The sequence below is a fragment of the Myxine glutinosa genome, chromosome 11 (assembly GCF_964187855.1).
Source record: "Myxine glutinosa chromosome 11, kmMyxGlut1.1, whole genome shotgun sequence".
NCBI classification, from domain to species: domain Eukaryota; kingdom Metazoa; phylum Chordata; class Myxini; order Myxiniformes; family Myxinidae; genus Myxine; species Myxine glutinosa.
In genome coordinates this window covers 124277212-124296668 of record NC_136271.1, presented here as the reverse complement: position 1 = coordinate 124296668, position 19457 = coordinate 124277212, and the positions used below count along the sequence as shown (strand labels likewise).

Genomic DNA, 19457 nt, shown 5'->3' with positions numbered 1-19457 from the left:
ATAGCATTTCTATAGCATAAAAGCATTTTTAAATCTTATTGGTGGGAACTATATGAATAAAGTATACTACATCTATAGTCATTCATAAATCTCCCGCATATGGCATATTAGTTCCGTTTCGTATATTAGTTAATTTAGCTCCGTTCGACCAACGGAGTTCGTTTCGTACTATACAGCGAACCGAATATAAGGCGTATCCTCATTGGCTCTCGCTCGAATGGCACATCCAATCAAATACCACGAAAGAAAATATAAATGGCGTCGAATGTCAGACCCCGGATATAAACAAAAACAATTTGCAAACACAGAAAAAAGTATTAATTTGAGGGAAACATGCATTTTCAACAGAAAAAAGTCTGTTTTAAACGAACGTGTAGGGCAAAATCTATCCAGACCACCGGGCTGGCAACTCAATAAAGATACCAGCCCGGGACAAAAGTTACCAGCCACGGGCTGTCGGGCTGGCGTTAATTTCGCACAGTGGACCCGCGGGAAGCTTCTGCCGCCCTGACCATCTTCTTCGTGGTGCGAGTCGGGGGCCAGAGAACGAGCTGTTGGACATCATCCCTGACCATCTACAACCCCGTGTGAGTGTGTCTGAGTGTAAAACGGGCCCGTGTCCAGGGGAGTAGTTAAGACTGTAATAAGGCTGCACTGTGTGTTCTTCTTCTTCTCATTGTACATAGTGTAATAAACCAATTGTTATTCCATGTTTCTTCCTGATTCGACCGTATCAGTGATTTCCTCCATTGGGTAAGCATGGCACGATTAGGAACCGCTCGGATCGGGTTTAGCCATTGATAACGGTTCGGGTCACGGTTCGCTATCGCTCGGCGTTTCCACCTATAACCGTGATTCGGGCGGGGCTTATTTCCTTGCTTCCGGGCAACGTTGGTAATTAGGTATTAGTGATCAGTCCAATGACCCTACTCAACGCTGTCTGGAAGTGACGTCATAGCCCTGGATCCCGTCGGCTAGTCAAAGACAAGGGGACTAATCCCCCCTTGGTAAGGGGAAAGGCCGATGCTTGAGATCCGCAACAATTGGTGTCGGGGAGTGGGATTGGACCCGAAGTGCGCCTAACGCACTCAAAATTACGAGCGGCCGAAATTTAGTTAAAAATCCAAATTAAATCGTGACATGGATAACCAAGACGGTCGGATGCCGGTGGGGGTAGAAGATGAGGAGGTAGAGGAATTGGAATCGATAACCCAGGACCCCCGGGAAGAATGGGAAGAAGAGAGCATTGATGAGGGTGCAGCAGTAGGGGTGGCCGGCAAAGAAAATGGCGGCGCCGCGCACATGGCCGCGGTGCCAATGGATATGGGCACCTTAATGGCGCAAATCAAGGCATGCTTCGTGGTGCAAAGTAATACAATTGAAGGGTTGGAAAACAAAATGGGTGGCCAAATGAAAGAAATGAAGGACGGGTTAACGGGATTGGAAAACAAATTGGACGCCCAAAGTAACAAATACATCGGGGGAATCAAAAAATTGGGAAGGACATTGGGTGCAAGTTGAGCGAGACAGTCGCATTGGTACGCGACGAGGTAACGCGGAGGAACGTGGGAAAAGCGAGCCTGAGCGAGGCACAGTTATGTGGACCGGGGTAGAGATCGCGACTCGTGGTATGGAAAAGCTGACGGCCGCCGAATTAGAAGAGAAAATTTTAAGCGCGCCGGCGGTCGTTGGGCTAGAAATTGAAATAAAAGAAATAGTGGAAATTGGGGCTGAAGAGACGGCAGAGATAGGAATTAAATGGGAGAAAAAGATGGAATATGTGCAAAGTCTGGATTCAAATCGTGATGTCATGCTACCAAAACCAAAATGAAAGTTTGCAGATGCGGTTGGAGGAGAGGAGAATCCCAAAGGTCAGTAGGGTTGTGAGTGGCGCGAAAAGTTTTTTCGCGCGCTTGAGATCGCGACGTCACCCGGGCGCTCGTGGAAGGTCCGTGATGCGCTGTGTGAAAGCGAATGGCGCGCGTGAGGAAAAAGTGTGCACCGAAGCACGGGTGTGTAACAGGGGGGTGTGAAACCGAGAGTGAGAGTGAGTGCACAACGGAGTGTATGTGTGGTATGTGTGAAGAGTGCGACACAGAGTGTGAGTTGGCCGAGGAGAGTGTGCGGGAGTGCACACCAGAGCGCGTGATTGGGTGTGCAGCAGGAGATTGCACACCCATGGGTAGGTGTGCGCTGATTGGGTGTGTGCAGGAGTGCACACCCATGGGTGTTACAGAGGATGTAACAAGAGAGAGTGCACGAGAGGAGCGCGTGGAAGAGAAGTGTGTAACTGAGTGTATGGGATGTGTGAGTATGGAAAGGGTCGTGTGGTGTGAGAATGCGACTTGGGCATCGACGCAGACCGGGGCAGCGTTTCGGCCGATGTATAGCCGACGCGAGCTCTCGGGGTGTGGTGCGCTTTGTGTGCTGCGGGGGCCGGCGGGGATCGTTGCCGCGGTGGCGTGCACGATTCGTCCCGGGCCCCGCCCTGTATGGTCGGTGCCGTGCCGTGGCGAAAGCGGCAAACGGCACGTTTCAAGGGGAGGAAGGCGAGGTCGGACCTTCGCCCCCTGGCGGGAGCGGTGCTCCGACCGGGGGAGGTTGGGCCATCGTGCCGGAGACCGAAAGGCTCCGCGCAGAGATGGCGCCTGGAACCTCGGCCCAAGCATGCCTCCTCCCCAGAATCGAAAATGCCGGACGGACCCAACCTACAGGAGACCAACCACCCGCATGCATTGCTCGGCTTTTCAAAGCCGAGCTGTGAAAATGTATTCCCGCACGAAGAGGCTCATAGTAAGTGGACAATAGTAATGGCATTGGCGAATGGTACCTTTACCATTCATTTGGGGGCACATGAGCTTTAGGTTATGGGGATGGCAGTGTAAGCTAGCCGAGGGCGGGCTAGGATATTGTTAGGGATTTAGAGAAATGACAATAGGAGACACAAGATTTAAGTAGTGACTTTTGTACCGGTAGAGGGGGCCGTAGTCATATTAGATGGATGATAATGACGAGGGATGTGCTTAGCGTAAGGGATGACGGGGAAAGCGCAAGTTTTAGAGGGAAGTAGTCAGTTAGATGATGCTGTGTGTTTGTGGTATTGTTGACCAAATGAGGAATTGTGTGAGGATCTTTGGAATGAGCTTGGTGAAATGAGGCATTGGTCGAGAATGGTTGTGTGTGTGAGAATCTGGTTATTGTTGAGCTTGGTGAAATGAGGCAATGGTCGGGGATGACCAGAGAAAGTGCATGAATGGAGTATTGAGGATAAGTGTAAGTGTGTTGAGTGATTGACTTGCATGGGGTGCAAGTGGATAAATGGTGAGAATACTTGGTGTGTGGGAGTAAATAGTGTGGAATGAGTGGTGTGGAGTGCATGGTGCGAAGGAGTGGATGGGGGAAGATGGACCCCTTCACGAATACCCGGGGAGGGTAGTTTAAAAGGAGGTAGAGGGTCTAGGTAAATTATTGGATATTGACATCTGTGGTGCAGGAAGTAGCAGTGAAGTGCTTTGATGGGTGCGTGAGTCCGTGGAAATGGCTGGGCATGTGGGCTTAATTGGCGAGTATGGTTAAATGGGCAATCCGCCACTGGTAGTCTGTCGGGCAGGTGAGGCCGCAGGTAGACTCTGGGAGTCAGTTAGAGTTCAGAGTAGAGTTCAGTGGGGCCCGAGGATCCTAAGAGAGGACCTGTGTAGCCCAATGCCAGAGAGGGCATCAGAGGGGTGAGAGAGCCAGGAGGGCCTTCCCCACGTTAGGGTAGTTGTACGGAGCTAGACAAGCTCGGGTGGCGACTTCAGTGGTGGAGGTGCGCAGGTAGGTAGACCTGCTGGTAGAGCCACACGACCCAGCCCCGAAATTGTGCGAAGGCACAGTGGTGAAAAAATGGGGGAGTGAGAACCCAAATTTGGAAGAGCACCACAGGATGGTCAATGGCAATTGGTTTTTAGAACCACATTGTGTGAAGAGGCCAATTGAATTGGCAGGGCATGACCCCGGGTAGTTTAAATGAGTTAATGTCAATGAGAGTATTGTTACGGATTCATAACTTCCGTTATTGGGGTTTTCACCCACTTGACGTAGTTCTGATCTTATGTACTATTATTATGTTCAAAAGGTTTATTATTCAGGAACGGTTATCGAAAGTTAAAAAGGCTAACTTCGTCAGCACCGGAAGGAAACCGAACATTCGTGATACAGGAAACCGAACCGGAAGAGAGGAAGAGGAAGAAGCGGCGCGAGCAAAGTCGGAGAAGACGCGTGACGTCAGCGCTCCGTAACGAGCAAGCACTACCGACAGTCACGAGGGAATTTTGAGTTCCTTGAAAGGACATCCGGCGATAGGAAGTATCGCTGGAGGGGGAGAAATCTGCGTAGTCAGATTTGGGCGCTGTGATTCCGACGAATCCTCGCCTCGTCGCATCGGCTCAAGCAGGAGCCGTCGGCCATTTTGAACCCCGCGCTTCGGATATCAACGAAGGTTTTGCCTCGCGTCATCTACATACCAGCATCCTACCGTCTGTCAGAGATGTGTGTGTGCGACCGCTTCGTCTCCAATTACGTTGCGCGTTGCTGAGTGAGCGGTGAACGTGCGCCTCTGGAGGGCGCCCTGGTACAGTTTGGCGGGGCGATCTCCAAGGCCAACTGTACGCGCTTCGGATATCGACTGGAGAGCGAGATACTGGCTTCGACCGGATTTCGTTCTATCGACCGCTGGAGTGAATCACATACGCCTTGGAAAAGGTTATAGAGACATTGAGGAGTGTCCTTTCACTCGCTGGCAGAACAGTGAGTTACCTGACTTTATTAATTGTAAATAGAGTGCACTCTTAATGGCCATTTGTTGTACCGTGATTCCTGTGTATGATTTATAATACAATTTTGTTGATTTGTAATCATTGGTGTGGTTCACTATTGATTTTCAACACAGGGTAATATATTTTTCTGCCGGGGCTCCTCTCGGGGTTCAGAGGTTACCCAGACCAGGAGATTGTAGAGGACTCCGTAACAGAAATTGGGGGCTCGTCCAATTGACTCCAATTGACAATTGGGTCTTCGTCCGGGATTTAATTCCCTAAAAACGTCCATTTGGGATTGATCCAGATAGAAATTGGGGGTTTGTACTGTGGAAACATTGGGGGGGCTCGGCTTTGCTGATTAAATTCCATAAATCTCGGACGGTGGATTAACTTCCCTAAATTTCGTCCGGGAAAGAATTCCCTAGTTTTCCAATTTTGGAAATTTTTCAACATTCCCAAATTTTTCAAAAAACAAAAATATATATTTGGTTTTTTTGGGAAATTTCTTGTGTGAAGGTTAACAGGTGTTAACGGATAGTCACCATGGAGTTTGACGCAGAGAAGTTTACAGCAACCCCTAGTGAGGCACAGTTCCGAGCGTTACTAAAATCGGAACTCTTGATATTGGGCAAACATTTTAACTTGGAGTTAAAACTTCAGCTTCAGCATTTTAACTTCAGCTAAAATGAAGAAAACAGAGATGCAGACAGTGGTGATACAATCTATGGTGGAACTAGGAACATGGAGAGAGGTAGCCTTGGATTGGTTACCAGAAGAACAAGAAAATGTGGAGCTCCAGAAAGTGGAGATGCAATTGCAGAGCCAGGAAAGGTTAGAGGAGAAAAAAGCAGAGGAAAGGAGAGTTGAAAGAGAACTCCAGGAAAAGTTAGAGGACAAAAAAGCAGAGGAAAGGAGAGCTGCAAGAGAACTCGAAGCAGAGGAGAGAAAAGCCAAAAGGGAGGTAAAGGACCGTGAATTGGCGCGTCAGCAGGAAATTAAAGTCAAGGAGCTGGAGTTAATGAGAGAACGGGGAGAGGTACCATCCATGCCGACTGGTTTGACGAGTCAAAACACCTGGGATGTTGGCAGACATGTTGCAAACAGTTGTTGTCAATGGCCAGAAATCAGCCCCTTCTCCGCTTTCCTTTGGCGTTCCCCAGGGCTCAGTCCTGGGACCTATCCTCTTTCTTTTGTACACTCAGCCTCTATTTGATCTTGTTGCCAGACATTCAGTTGATCACCACGCCTTTGCGGACGACAATCAGCTGTACAAAGGAAGCACGATTCAACAAATCGTGCCCACTGTTGAAGTGTTAGAAGGCTGTATTGCCGACGTGAAGGCGTGGATGACCCAAAACAAACTTCAGCTGAACGATGCTAAAACAGAGTCTATGATTGTAAGATCGCACAGATGTCCTCTACAATGTTCACTTCCTACCACTATTCATGTTGGTGAAACCGATGTAAACTTTGTTTCGTCGGCCAAGAACCTTGGTGTGGTTTTCGACTGTAACATGACATTTTCCAAGCAAGTACTTCAAACTTGCAAATCAGCATACTTTCAGCTGCAAAAGATCGCATCCATTCGCCACTTTCTTACTCCTCAAGCTGCTCTAACTCTGGTCTGTGCCCTTGTCCTCTCAAGGCTAGACTATTGTAATTATTTGTATGCTGGCTGCCCTCAGTTTCTCTTGGCTAAGTTACAAAAGGTTCAAAACTCTGCCGCTCGTCTTGTCTGTAAGGCGAAGAAGTCTGACCATGTTACTCCGCTTCTTGAATCTTTACACTGGCTGCCTATCTCTGCTCGTGTGCAATACAAAATTTGCACACTATGTTATAAATCATTGTGTGGAACGGGACCTCACTATCTCTCCGATTTGCTCACTCTCTATGAACCTCGGCGACGGCTTCGCTCAAGCGACGACTCTATGACCTCAGAGCCGCCGCGCACCAACACCAAGTCGTTTGGCGAAAAATCCTTTTCCTTTGCTGCACCTCTGCTCTGGAATGACTTGCCTTCCTCTGTTCGACATGTTGACTCTCTTCCTGCCTTTAAAACCTCCCTCAAAACCTATCTGTTTCACAAGTCTTTCAAAGTCTAAGTCCTGTTTTCCCTTTGGTTTAAGGTGGGACAGAGATCGAGAGTATGTCTGTGTACATGTGCGAGGGAGGGAGGGGAGGAGGAGGGGGAGTACACATATGTGGGTTTTGAATGGGGAGGGAGAGAAATAGGGCAAGAGTGAAGGTGTGTCTGTGTGTGTTTGTGTGTGTGCGTTCGCATGATAATGTAAAGCGCCATGAGGGTAGGTTACTCTGCTTGATGGGGCTATATAAGACTCCTTTATTATTATTATGTGAGGCTGGTTCCACCCTTCAATGAAAAGGAGGGTCGCCAAGTTTTTTTTACACTTTGAGAAAGTGGCTCAAATGCTAAAATGGCCGGAGGAGTCCTGGACCATGTTAGTGCAAAGTGTTCTGGTGGGTAAAGCTCAAGATATTTATTCGGCTTTACCGATTGAGCAATGTGCAGATTATTAGATAGTGAAGAAAACCATTCTCAAGGCCTATGAATTGGTCCCTGAAGCTTACCGGCAAAAATTCCAGAATGCCAGGAAGAGGGAGAGTGAGACCCATGTGTAGTTTGCCAGAATGCAAGAAACCATGTTTGATCGGTGGTGTGATTCAAAAGGAGTTGGGAAAGACTTCGAACTACTGCGACAATTGATCCTGGTGGAGGAATTCCAACAGGGTGTCCACGAGGACATTAAAGTTCATCTGGAGGAAAGGAAAGTACCAAAGCTGTATGAGGCAGCAGCCATGGCTGATGACTATGTCTTAACCCACAGGATGGGGTTCCACAAACCTAACTTCTCGCCTGCACCGAGCCAGGGGAGCTATGGTACATCAGGGGCGGAGAACGAAAATTCATGGGGGCGGCCTCGAGATGAATACGAGGACCACTCTGATACCACGACTTCTAGGAATCCGAAGACAGCAGTTCCCAGGCAGACTTACGACTTACCCTCCTGGTGGCTCGAGGCAAACCACGAGGTTCTCTTCCGGGCCTACTTGCGCTTTTTGCCATAAACCTGGACACTTGATGTCCCACTGTTATGCTCTGGGAAAGGAAAATCAGGAGCGGAATTCGACTAGTACCACTCCGAATGCAATGCCAAATGTGAGTAATCGCCCTCAAAAGGGTTACCAACCATTTATTTCAGAGGGGTTTGTGTCACTGGATGGAGCCTCGACTAACCGGAGACCTGTTAGGGTATTGAGGGACACCGGAGCACATCAATCTTTAATGCTTGAAGGCATCTTGCCATTATCAGAGGAGACGGCAACTGGTGATGGTGTTCGTTTACAGGGGATTGGTGGCTGTGTTAGAGCTCCACTTCATGCCATCCATTTGGAGTCCGATGTGGTGTCAGGACCGGTCACCGTAGGTTTACAAGCCACTCTTCCTGTAGAGGGAGTATCTGTTGTTACCGGGAATGATTTGGCTGGTGGTCAAGTTTATGGTAACCCGATGGTTGTTAAAAAGCCCAGTAGGGAAAATAACACCACACCAGTTAGGGATGGCGACAAATTTAGCAAGTTATTTGTAGGTGGACTGAACTTCAAAACAAAGGCAGATGTTCTGGAGTCTGCCTTCAGCAAATATGGACCGCTTTTGGAAGTGCTGCTGATAAAAGACAGGGAGACACAAAAGTCAAGAGGGTTTGGCTTTGTCACGTTTGAAAACTCAAAGGACGCCAGAGATGCAGAAAAGGATCTGAATAGCAAGGAGTTGGAGGGTCGGACCATAACAGCAGGGAAGGCATTTCATAGGTGTCGTGGGAGCTACAGAATAGGACCACGGGGTAGTAGTTTTGGTGGTGGCCGCAATCGATATTATTATGAAGGCTCCCTAAGTTACGGCAGCTCCCGAAGGAAGGATTGTCAGAGTAGTGGCCAAGAAGGAGACCGCTATTCATGTGACTACAGTGACAAGCGATCCCACCGTAATTATTATGAAAGTTCGGAAAAGTTGAAGCACTGAATGCTGCGGCGCCGCCGAGCCAAGATTCCTACACGGATTAACTGTGAACGCCACGTTCCTAAAGGCGTCCATGTAGTGAACTTTCCTGCACGGACTAACCGTGAACTCCCCGTTCCTAAAGGCGTCCATGTAGTGAATACTTCCACGCCTCACCACCCCCAACCATCATGGAACCTGGCTTTCAGCTCGGCCTCCCGGGAAAAGTGTTGTAGTTTTGCTTGACTTGGGATTTTGATTACTACCCCTTAGCCTTCATTCAAAAGAAACGAAAAGTAAAATCGGAGGGGGATGAGATGGAGTTTGGCTTTGCAGGAGTCCAACTGGGAAATTGAACATGTACAGGGCAGGGACAATGTCGTTGCTGATGCTTTGTCCAGAGTGAATTAACTTTAGAAATCTCTGTGGGTTGTGTGAAATTTTGTTGCTTTATTTTTGAGATGTTGATAATTGTTGCTCACGGGAATTGATGATTTGGGGCGTGGGTTAATTTCTGTTTGGTTAAAGAGTGCATGCAAAGAAAGTTTTCGCCGTGTTCAAACTTTCTTTCTTGAGGGGGGGAAGTGTTAAGGATTCGTAACTTCCGTTATTGGGGTTTTCACCCACTTGACGTAGTTCTGATCTTATGTACTATTATTATCTTCAAAAGGTTTATTATTCAGGAACGGTTATCTAAAGTTAAAAAGGCTAACTTTAAATGATACAGGAAACCGAACCGGAAGCGAAGAAGAGGAAGAAGCGGCGCGAGCAAAGTCGGAGAAGACGCGTGACGTCAGCGCTCCGTAACGAGCAAGGTCTACCGACATTCGTGAGGGAATTTTGAGTTCCTTGAAAGGACATCTGGCGATAGGAAGTATCGCTGGAGGGGGAGAAATCTGCATAGTCAGATTTGGGCGCTGTGATTCCGATGAATCCTCGCCTCGTCGCATTGGCTCAAGCAGGAGCCGTCGGCCATTTTGAACCCCACCAACGAAGGTTTTGCCTCGCGTCATCTTCACACCAACATCCTATCATCTGTCGGGGATGTGTGTGTGCGACCGCTTCGTCTCCAATTACGTTGCGCGTTGCTGAGTGAGCGGTGAACGTGCGCCTCTGGAGGGCGCCCTGGTACAGTTTGGCGGGGCGATCTCCAAGGCCAACTGTACGCGCTTCGGATATCGACCGGAGAGCGAGATTCGGGCTTTGACCGGATTTCGTTCTATCGACCGCTGGAGAAAATCACATACGCCTTGGAAAAAGGTTATAGAGACATTGAGGAGTGTCCTTTCACTCACTGGCAGCGCAGTGAGTTACCTGACTTTATTAATGGTAAATAGAGTGCACTCTGAATGGCCATTTGTTGTACCGTGATTCCTGTGTATGATTTATAATACAATTTTGTTGATTTGTAATCATTGGTGTGGTTCACTATTGATTTTCAACACAGGGTAATATATTTTTCTGCCGGGGCTCCTCTCGGGGTTCGGAGGTTACCGAGACCAGGAGATTGTAGAGGACTCCGTAACAGTATAGTTAGGATGAAATCTCTTCACACCATCCGCATCCACTCACCAAGGTGACAGAACTCCACACCGGATTTTGCAGATGGTTTGGAATGAGAGACGCATTTCGACGTGATTTGACATTGTGTGTATTTCCATCTCTTCCTGCTTGGGAGGGACTGGATGACAAATTTGGCATAGAGGGGGGATAGAAAAGACAAGACGTAGCGACGAATTTGTAAAGTGTAAATACGGGGAAGGGCAAGGGTCGTGTCGGCTGACATGGGGGGTTACGAACGGCTAGGGACGAGCTTTCTCCGCTCGCTCTCCCGTGCTCCTCATGTTGCATTGCCTCGTATTGATGTGTACCTTTGTGCCCTTGCCCCCGCTAAACTCTCTGCTTTGTCTTTCCTCCCCACCCATGGACCCATATCTTTTGTTAAGGGGAGTGTGCAGGAACCAGGAACTGTGCTGCGGCACGTTGCCACCCTTGTGCTGCATCCTGCTACCTGTTGCCTGCACCAGTACACCTATGGACCACACGTTCTGTGGCCTGGCACCTTTGCTGGGGCAGACAATCGCTGCAAACGTTACCTTGTGCCCTGCGGACCACTGTTTTAAGTGGCCTCGATGCCATGCAGTCGGACCACCTAAGTTGGCCCTGCTGGCCGAAATAAAAACGGACACGGTTTGTGCCTTTTTTATTTCCTTTGGTGTGTCAGGAAAAGAAGACTAAGTTTTTATGATGGCACACCGAAGACGAAGCAAGAAGACGCAGCCAAGATGCAGCAGCCCAGCAGCCAAGCAGCAAACATTGATTTTTGAAATGGGATTATAATAATAATAATAATAATTCATTTATTTTGTATAGCGCTTTTCCAGAAGCCCAAAGGCGCTTTGACAGAGTGGAAAACATAATGCATAACAATACATGAAAACAACAATTGCAAAAAGACAAGAATCAAGAAAACAAACAGCAGCGATATACGGCATATATATAAGACAAGAATCAAAAAGACAAGACAAGAATCAATAGGGAAATATTTAAAGCAAAAGGAGGGAGAAGGAGAAGAGATAGTCAGGGGTTAAATGCTGTGGGTTGAATGTTGAATGCAGCGTTGAACAGGTGGGTCTTTAGTGATGTTTTGAATGTGGTGAGTGAGGAGGAGTCTCTGATGGTGTGAGGTAGTGAGTTCCAGAGGGTGGGAGCAGCGATGGAGAAGGCCCTGTCCCCCCAGGATCTGAATTTGGTCCGGATGGAGGGGGTCAGGAGGTTGGTACCAGCAGAGCGGAGGTTGCGGGTGGGAGTGTGTCTGGAGAGGAGGTCAGCCAGGTAGGATGGGGCCAGGTTATGGAGGGCTTTGTATGTCAAGAGGAGGATTTTGTACTGGATTCTCTGGGGGATGGGGAGCCAGTGAAGCTTGTAAAGGACGGGGGTGATGTGGTCACGGGTCCGGGAATGAGTGAGTAGACGGGCAGCGGAGTTCTGAATGTATTGGAGTTTATTGGTGATTTTTGAGGGTGAACCATAGAGGAGGCTATTGCAGTAGTCCAGACGGGAGGTGATGAAGGCGTGGATGAGGGTTTCTGCAGCCGTGGAGGAGAGGGATGAGCGGAGACAGGCAATGTTTTTCAGGTGAAAGAAGGCTGACTTTGTGATCTGTTTAGTGTATTTGTCGAAGGAAAGGGTTTGGTCAAAGATGACGCCAAGATTCCGGATGTGAGGGGAGGTGGATACTGGGATACCGTCGATGTTGAGGGCAAAGTTATGGGTGGATTTTGTGAGCGTTTTTGGGCCAATGATGATTATTTCAGATTTATCACAGTTAAGCTTGAGGAAGTTGATTTGAAGCCAGGATTTTATTTCAGTGATGCAGTTTGTCAGGATAGAGTGGGTGTCGGTGGAGACGGACTTGGTGGAGATGAAAAGCTGGATGTCATCGGCGAAGCAGTGGAATTGGAGACCATGATGGCGGATTAAGTGACCGAGTGGGGACAGGTAAAGGATGAAGAGGAGGGGGCCAAGAACTGAACCTTGGGGGACACCTTGGGGGAGGGGAGCAGTGGGGGATTTGCAGTTATTGATGGAGATGAACTGGCATCTGTCAGAGAGGTATGATTTAATCCAAGAGAGGGCAGTGCCGGTGACGTTAAAGGTGGATTCAAGTCGGGTGAGGAGGATAGTGTGATCGATGGTGTCAAAGGCAGCGCTGAGGTCGAGGAGGACGAGAATGTTGAGGTTGCCAGCGTCAGAGGAGAGGAGAAGGTCGTTGGTGATTTTGAGGAGAGCAGTTTCAGTACTGTGGTTGGAGCGGAATCCGGATTGGAATGTTTCATACAAGTTATTGGCAGAGAGATGATGTTTGAGTTGAGTGGCTACAGCGCGTTCCAAAACTTTTGACAGAAAGGGTAGGTTGGAGATGGGTCTGAAGTTGTTTAGGGTGTCAGGGTTTAGACCAGGTTTTTTTAGAATGGGGGTAACAGCAGCAATTTTGAGGGAAGGTGGGACGATGCCTGTAGACAGGGAGGAGTTTATTGTTGCAATGATAAGTGGAGAGAGAGCAGGGAGGGAGGCTTTGACAAAGCTGGAGGGGATGGGGTCAAGAGTGCAGGTGGCAGTTTTCATTCCTATGAGGAGTTCAGAGAGGTCAGTAGGAGAGATTGGGGAGAACCGAGACAGGGGATGGCAGGACAAGGGGGGGCAGGTGGTTGGAGGGGGAGCGGGTGCGGCGGTGGTCAAGCTGTTGTAGATGTTGTCAATTTTGCGTTGGAAGAAAGAGAGGAAGGAGATGCAGTTGTCTACTGTGAATGACTGGGTGGTGGTGTTCAGGGGGCGGAGGAGTTTGTTTATTGTCGAGAAGAGTGCTTTTGGGTTTCCGGAGCCAGAGTGGATAATTTGAGAGTAGTAGGCAGAGCGGGCGCGGGAGAGGGCATCTTTGTAGTGTTGTATGTGGTCCTTGTAGGCTTGGGAGTGAACTGTGAGACCCGTTTTATTGCGGAGTCTTTCAAGTTGGCGAGCACGAGTTTTCATCAGGTGGAGTTCAGGGGTAAACCAGGGAGCAGAATGGGTGAAAGAAACTGTTTTGGTTTTTACAGGCGCAAGCTGGTCAAGGCAGGAGGAGAGAGTGTGGTTGTAGTAGTCAGTGAGGTCGGAAGGGGTGTGGAGGTCAATGAAGGGAGAAGTGGACATTTTTTCAGAGAGGGTGGATGAGAGTGAGGTAGGTGAAAGAGCGTTTAGCTTACGGAAGTTGATTGTGCGATAATGCCTTGGTGTTGGGGCGGGGATGTTGATGGTCAGAGTGATGGCTAAGTGGTCAGAGAGGGTGAGGTCGGAGCCATAGAGATGGTGCAAATTTAATCCAGTGGAGCAGACAAGGTCCAAAATGTGACCACGGATATGGGTAGGAAAGTCGACATGTTGAGTGAGGTTAAAGCAGGTGAGTAAATCAGTGAAGTCAGTGGTTATTGTGGAGTCAGTGGAGTCCATGTGGATATTGAAATCACCAAGGAGGAGGATTGAGGGGGAGAGGGAACATAGCTGGGTCAGAAAGTAGGAGAAGTCAGACAGGAATGATGGGTGTGGTTTGGGAGGGCGGTAGACGACAGCCATGACTGACTGCGTGTGACCAGAGAGTTTTAAAGCCAGGTGTTCAAATGATGGAGCAGATGAGATGGAGATGAGGTTGGTCTTGATGTCTTGACGGTGGATAACGGCAATTCCACCACCTCGGCCCTCCGAGCGTGGTTTATTGACGTAGGAATATCCATTGGGTGTGGTGAGGTTGAGTGTGTAGTAGTCCAGAGGTTGTTGCCAGGTTTCGGTGAGACAGAGAAAGTCCAGTTTGTTATCCAGGATGTATTCGTTCAGGATGAGGCATTTATTGTTGAGGGACCGGGTGTTGAACAGGGTGAGCTTGATGTTGTTTTGAACAGCAGGGATGAATTCAGGTGATTTAGCCAGGGTTCGTAGGCAAGAGGTGCGATCGTGTGGGTTGCTGTGACCAGGTGCGCTGGGACGAAGAGTGAGAGTGCGCTGAGCCGACCAGAGGACGGGGATGGAGTGACCTGATTGCAAATAAACAAACTTGCGACCGGAGCCACGGTGAATGTACCTGGGTCGTCGGAGGAGTCCATTTGATTTGATGGCAGAGATGCATGATGGGGTGGAGCGGGTATTGAGCAGAAGAAGCCTTGCGGCGGAGTACTTCAGAGCCATGCCAGGCAGGAGCGAAGGGACGAGTACGAGGCCAAGGTCGAGGAGGCAAAGCGGCAAACGCAGCGGCAAACGCAGCGGCAAACGCAGCGGCAAACGACTGCAGCCGCTAATCAAGACCACAGCGGCAAACAAGGCCACAAAGACCACAAGGCCACCGGCAAACAAGGCCACGGCCACAAACAACGGGAGCGGGCCTTTCGATTCCGTATTCCGTACCATCAAAAGCAGATTCCGTTATCCAGCCGGAGAACACGCGGCACGTGCGGGTGTGAAAAGGCAGGACAGGTGCATTTTTATGGTGCATTTTTGATGACTGTGCATTTTTGTGCATATAGGTGTATGGTGTATTGGTGCAGTGCAGTGCAGTGCATTCTGTGTTTCTCCTCTCCAAATTTCTCTTCTTTCCCACAGAAGAACAGGTCGTGGGTTGTAGAACTGTAAATAAATAGATTAGTCTTGTAAATAACATGCTCCCCACCGGCTTTATGTTTAGTTTGCGAATTAGTTCCGTAATTCGGTTAGTTGTGGGTGTGAATCTGTTAGTTAGTACACAACGCAGTAGGTGGGACATATCTAGTGTTTAAAACTGTCACACACAGGGTGTTAGAGTAAATGTAGAGGGAAACCACACCTAAGTGTGACACAGTTAAAAAGTAGTCCTGACCCTTGCATCAAAACCAGTCGTACTCACTTGTATGGGTTCGGCTCGGGGACGAGCCTGGCGAAGGAGGGGTGCAGTGTTGCGGTTTTGAGAGTGTACATATAACATCATTAAAGGTTAAAGGTTTGCCCCCGAGTTAGTCCACAAGCAACACGTAGGCCCATTTGGGATATTAGTTATGTCATAGTATGTGTGAGGATAAGGCCATTTCCCTAGTATAATCTGCGTTGTGTAACAGCAAAGCGGGGGAGACAGCAACGGTAAGAGCCATAACCAATCAGGGCTCCAAGGGCATGGCGTGAGGGGTGTGGTAAGGGCGTGCCTATATAAGCGCGCGCACAAAGCCCTTGGAAGGACTTGTTGGGAGAGCGCACTGTATGAAGACTCTCGGAGGACTCGCGAAGGACTTGTCTGGAGAGCGCACTGTAAGAGGGACTTGCACGATTGCGCTTTGTATGAGGACGTATGCGACAAGACTTCTGCGGGAGCGGCGCTTTGCTATTGAACTTGCATTGGGAGCGCCTATGGACTTGTATTGGGAGCGTAAAAGCGCCTGTCCATCTATTACGTACGCACCCACACCAGCGTAACCGCCAAGCCCAGCTTACCATTCGCCCCGTAATTGTCCGATCCGCGCCAACGACCCGCGGGGAGCTTCTGCTGCCCTGACCATCTTCTTCGCGGTGTGAGTCGGGGCCATTTTGGGCAGGGCCGGAGAACGAGCTGTTGGACATCATCCCTGACCATCTACAACCCCATGTGAGTGTGTCTGAGTGTGAAACGGGCCCGTGTCCAGGGACTAAGTTAAGACTGTAATAAGGCTGCACTGTGTGTTCTTCTTCTTCTCATTGTACATAGTGTAATAAACCAATTGTTATTCCTTGTTTCTTCCTGATTCAACCTTATCAGTGATTTCCTCCATTGGGTAAGCGTGGCACGATTAGGAACCGCTCGGATCGGGTTTAGCCATTGATAACGGCTCGGGTCACGGTTCGCTATCGCTCGGCGTTTCCACCTATAACCGTGATTCGGGTGGGGCTTATTTCCTTGCTTCCTGGGCAACGTTGGTAATTAGGTATTAGTGATCAGTCCTATGACCCTACTCAACGCTGTCCGGAAGTGACGTCAAAGCCCCGGATCCCGTCGGCTGGTCAAAGACAAGGGGACTAATCCCCCCTTGGTAAGGGGAAAGGCCGACGCGTGAGATCCGCAACAATATATATATTTATATTTCTTTATTATACATACATATTGTCGTGCGATTCCCCAGGTGAACACCACAGGGATCACAAATGGCCCAGCAAGCTTCAACTCCGAGCCAACAATCGGTTCAAATGCAGATTTTACTACATATACGGAGGAAGAAAGAGAAGGGAAAACTGAAGAGCTTAGCTGTGGTCCGCCGGCAGTTCCCAAACCTGCAAAAAATAACTCAAACAAACACGGATTTAGAAAACCGAGGCGGATTTAAAATGTACAAAAATAACTAAAGGGTTTATTAAAAGAAATGTCAATAACAAGAAAACGCGACGGTAAATCTAAGTTCCTAAACGGGACGTCCCCCACACCAGACTTGAACACAGACGAAGGGAAGAATAACCTGGAAAATAATGGGGTGTGTGTGCACTGAGCTCCGATCACTGGTGGGATCTCGTCAGGGTCTGCGCACGGGTCCGGAGGTCGTGGCGTGGGAACACGCCCAGTCGGCCTCGATACACCCTTTCACGCTGCAGCGCTTGTACATGAGTCGTACGCACGGAGAACCGCAATTCCCGGGCCGCGGCTCTTCCTGCAGCCTCTGTACGTCTCTGGTGGCGTCTTTGAACACGGTTGGTCCGATCGCTTCCTGGGGCCCGTCCACGCACAGCCGTCTTCCACCAAAGTCCGGAACCAAGAGGAGAGAGTCGAGGGCAGAGGAAGGCGTGGGGGCAAGAGAGAGAGGAAAATGTCGGTCTCTATCTTCTTTTTTTATTGATCGTCTTGTGACATCATCTGTGCCTCTCTATCAATGCCCGCAGGCCACCACTACAGGCCCAGCTCTCCACCATTCAGCACGCAGCCCCTTCTTACGTCGTCGGTCGAACTTTGCCAATCATCGAGTCGCTTCTTGCTCACCCTTTTCTCTACCAATCAGCGAGATGCTTCCCACTCGCCCCTCTTTTGACCAATCAGCGAGTCCCTTCTTACCCTGGCCTTCCTGTTGGTCAACTCCCGCCCAATCACTATCACCTTCTGGGCGTGTCTCGGCCTGCTCAACCGATGTGTGTCTGCCAGGTGGGATTGTCAGCCCTCGTGCTTGATGCCTGGCTTCCGGTTGGGTTTATTATTATTATTATTTAATGGGCCTTAATTGCCATTCTCACAAGTGTGTATTGCGGTGCCATAAGGGACAAAGGATCAATCACACAGGGAACGACGAACAGGGAAGTAGTCAACATAATCCCTATAACTTGTTAACATGCCCCATTCCTCGTAATGGGGACAAATATACAACTTCATCCGACATTCGAGCGAAGCAGATCCTCTGCTTATTACATGGTGGTGGTTCTTTTTCTTCTTCACGACAGTCGGAGCATGTGACCTACACCTGGTCCAAAGTATCTCTACCCCACCGACATAACTAACACACACACACACACACACACACACACACACACACACACACACACACACACACACACACACACACACACACACACACACACACACACACACACACACACACACACACACACACACACACACACACACACACACACACACACACACACACACACACACACACACACACACACACACACACACACACACACACACACACACACACACACACACACACACACACACACACACACACACACACACACACACACACACACACACACACACACACACACACACACACACACACACACACACACACACACACACACACACACACACACACACACACACACACACACACACACACACACACACACACAACCTCTCACCGGAAGCCGACCACATTCTGCTGGAATGGCGAAAGGAAGAAGGATCTCAGAGATAATGCCGCAGCTGCCATGGTACATAGAATCATCAATTAGAGATGGATGTAATCAGCTTTTTCCCCCACAAGCAATATCTCAAAATGGATGCAAGAATAGTTGTAATGGGAACAAGTTGTAATGGGAACATATCCACAAAGGAATTTAAGGAAGTTACACTATAAACAAGGGGAAAAAAAAAATTGATATGGGTGGAAATACCTATGATGAGACATTCTTCCAAACAGCCAAATATGTAACCCAACACAATCAGCTTTCCAAAACGCAGGTCCAATGGCAACATGGCAAGCACTTGGCCGATGACCGTGATCTCGCCGTCATAGGGACATGTGTGCCCATCATCCATGGACATTGTCAGGGCCCCAATCTGCAAGGAGAAAAACATCCGATGCATGTTTTTTGCTCGAAAGAGAGCGAACACAAAGACCATACAATAAATAGAGCGGGAGAAAGGGGGGGGGGTGGGGGCGGGGAAGAGAAGGGGGAGAGAGGAAAGTACAAAAACAGTAGGGAACAAGGCTATCTGTGGAAGAGAGAGGGCTGGGGCAGGGTACACAGGATAAACAAGACAGATCAGGGAAGAAAACAGGGAATTTTAAGGAGGTGGGTTAATGGGGTTTGAAGAGATCAGGGTTTTGGATGAGGGTAGAAGAGATCAAAGTTTTGGATGGATGGGGGAAGTTTAGAGATGGTGGCGAACAGCTGTTTTGAAGACTTGGAGGACGGAGTGGGATTGAAGAGAATGTGGGTATTTGTTTCAGAGGCAGGAAAAAAGAGTAATGAAAAAGTGAAGGTGAGCAGAGTGTCTAAATTTTGGCCGTTTCGCCAGAAGAGGGTCGCTGGAGGACCTCGTGCATCCTGCGGGAAAACATGGGGTACAAAGCACAGACAGAGCAGAAGGAGCAAGGCCGGAAAGAAGTCGGTTGAAGATAAAAAGACCACCAACATGCCTGCGGTGAGAGTGTGAAAGGCCCTCAGAATCAGCTTCATCGCAGGAGATACCAACTATTCATAAAGCCTTGGTTTCTCCAGTGTGAAGCAAAGCTAGGTGTGAGGCAGGGTCACTAGCCCAGAGGGGAGAGCAGTACTCCATTGAGCTGCGGATGAAAGCCTTGTATGTGGTGAGGAGCTCAGGTGTGCCAAGGAAGGACTTCGCACGACGGAGAATGCCCAGTCGGCAACTGGCTTTCGAAATGTGGTTTTCCCAGGAAAGA

General features: G+C 49.1%; 1 protein-coding gene across 1 annotated transcript in view; it reads right to left on the bottom strand.

The window, feature by feature from the left end:
- The window catches only part of LOC137436891 (ATP-dependent RNA helicase TDRD9), a 504026-nt gene that overhangs the window by 214726 nt on the left and 269843 nt on the right, over positions 1-19457 (bottom strand). The window contains 2 exon segments of the mRNA XM_078787098.1: positions 18190-18253; positions 18445-18610. Coding sequence (XP_078643224.1) covers positions 18190-18253; positions 18445-18610 — 230 coding nt within the window.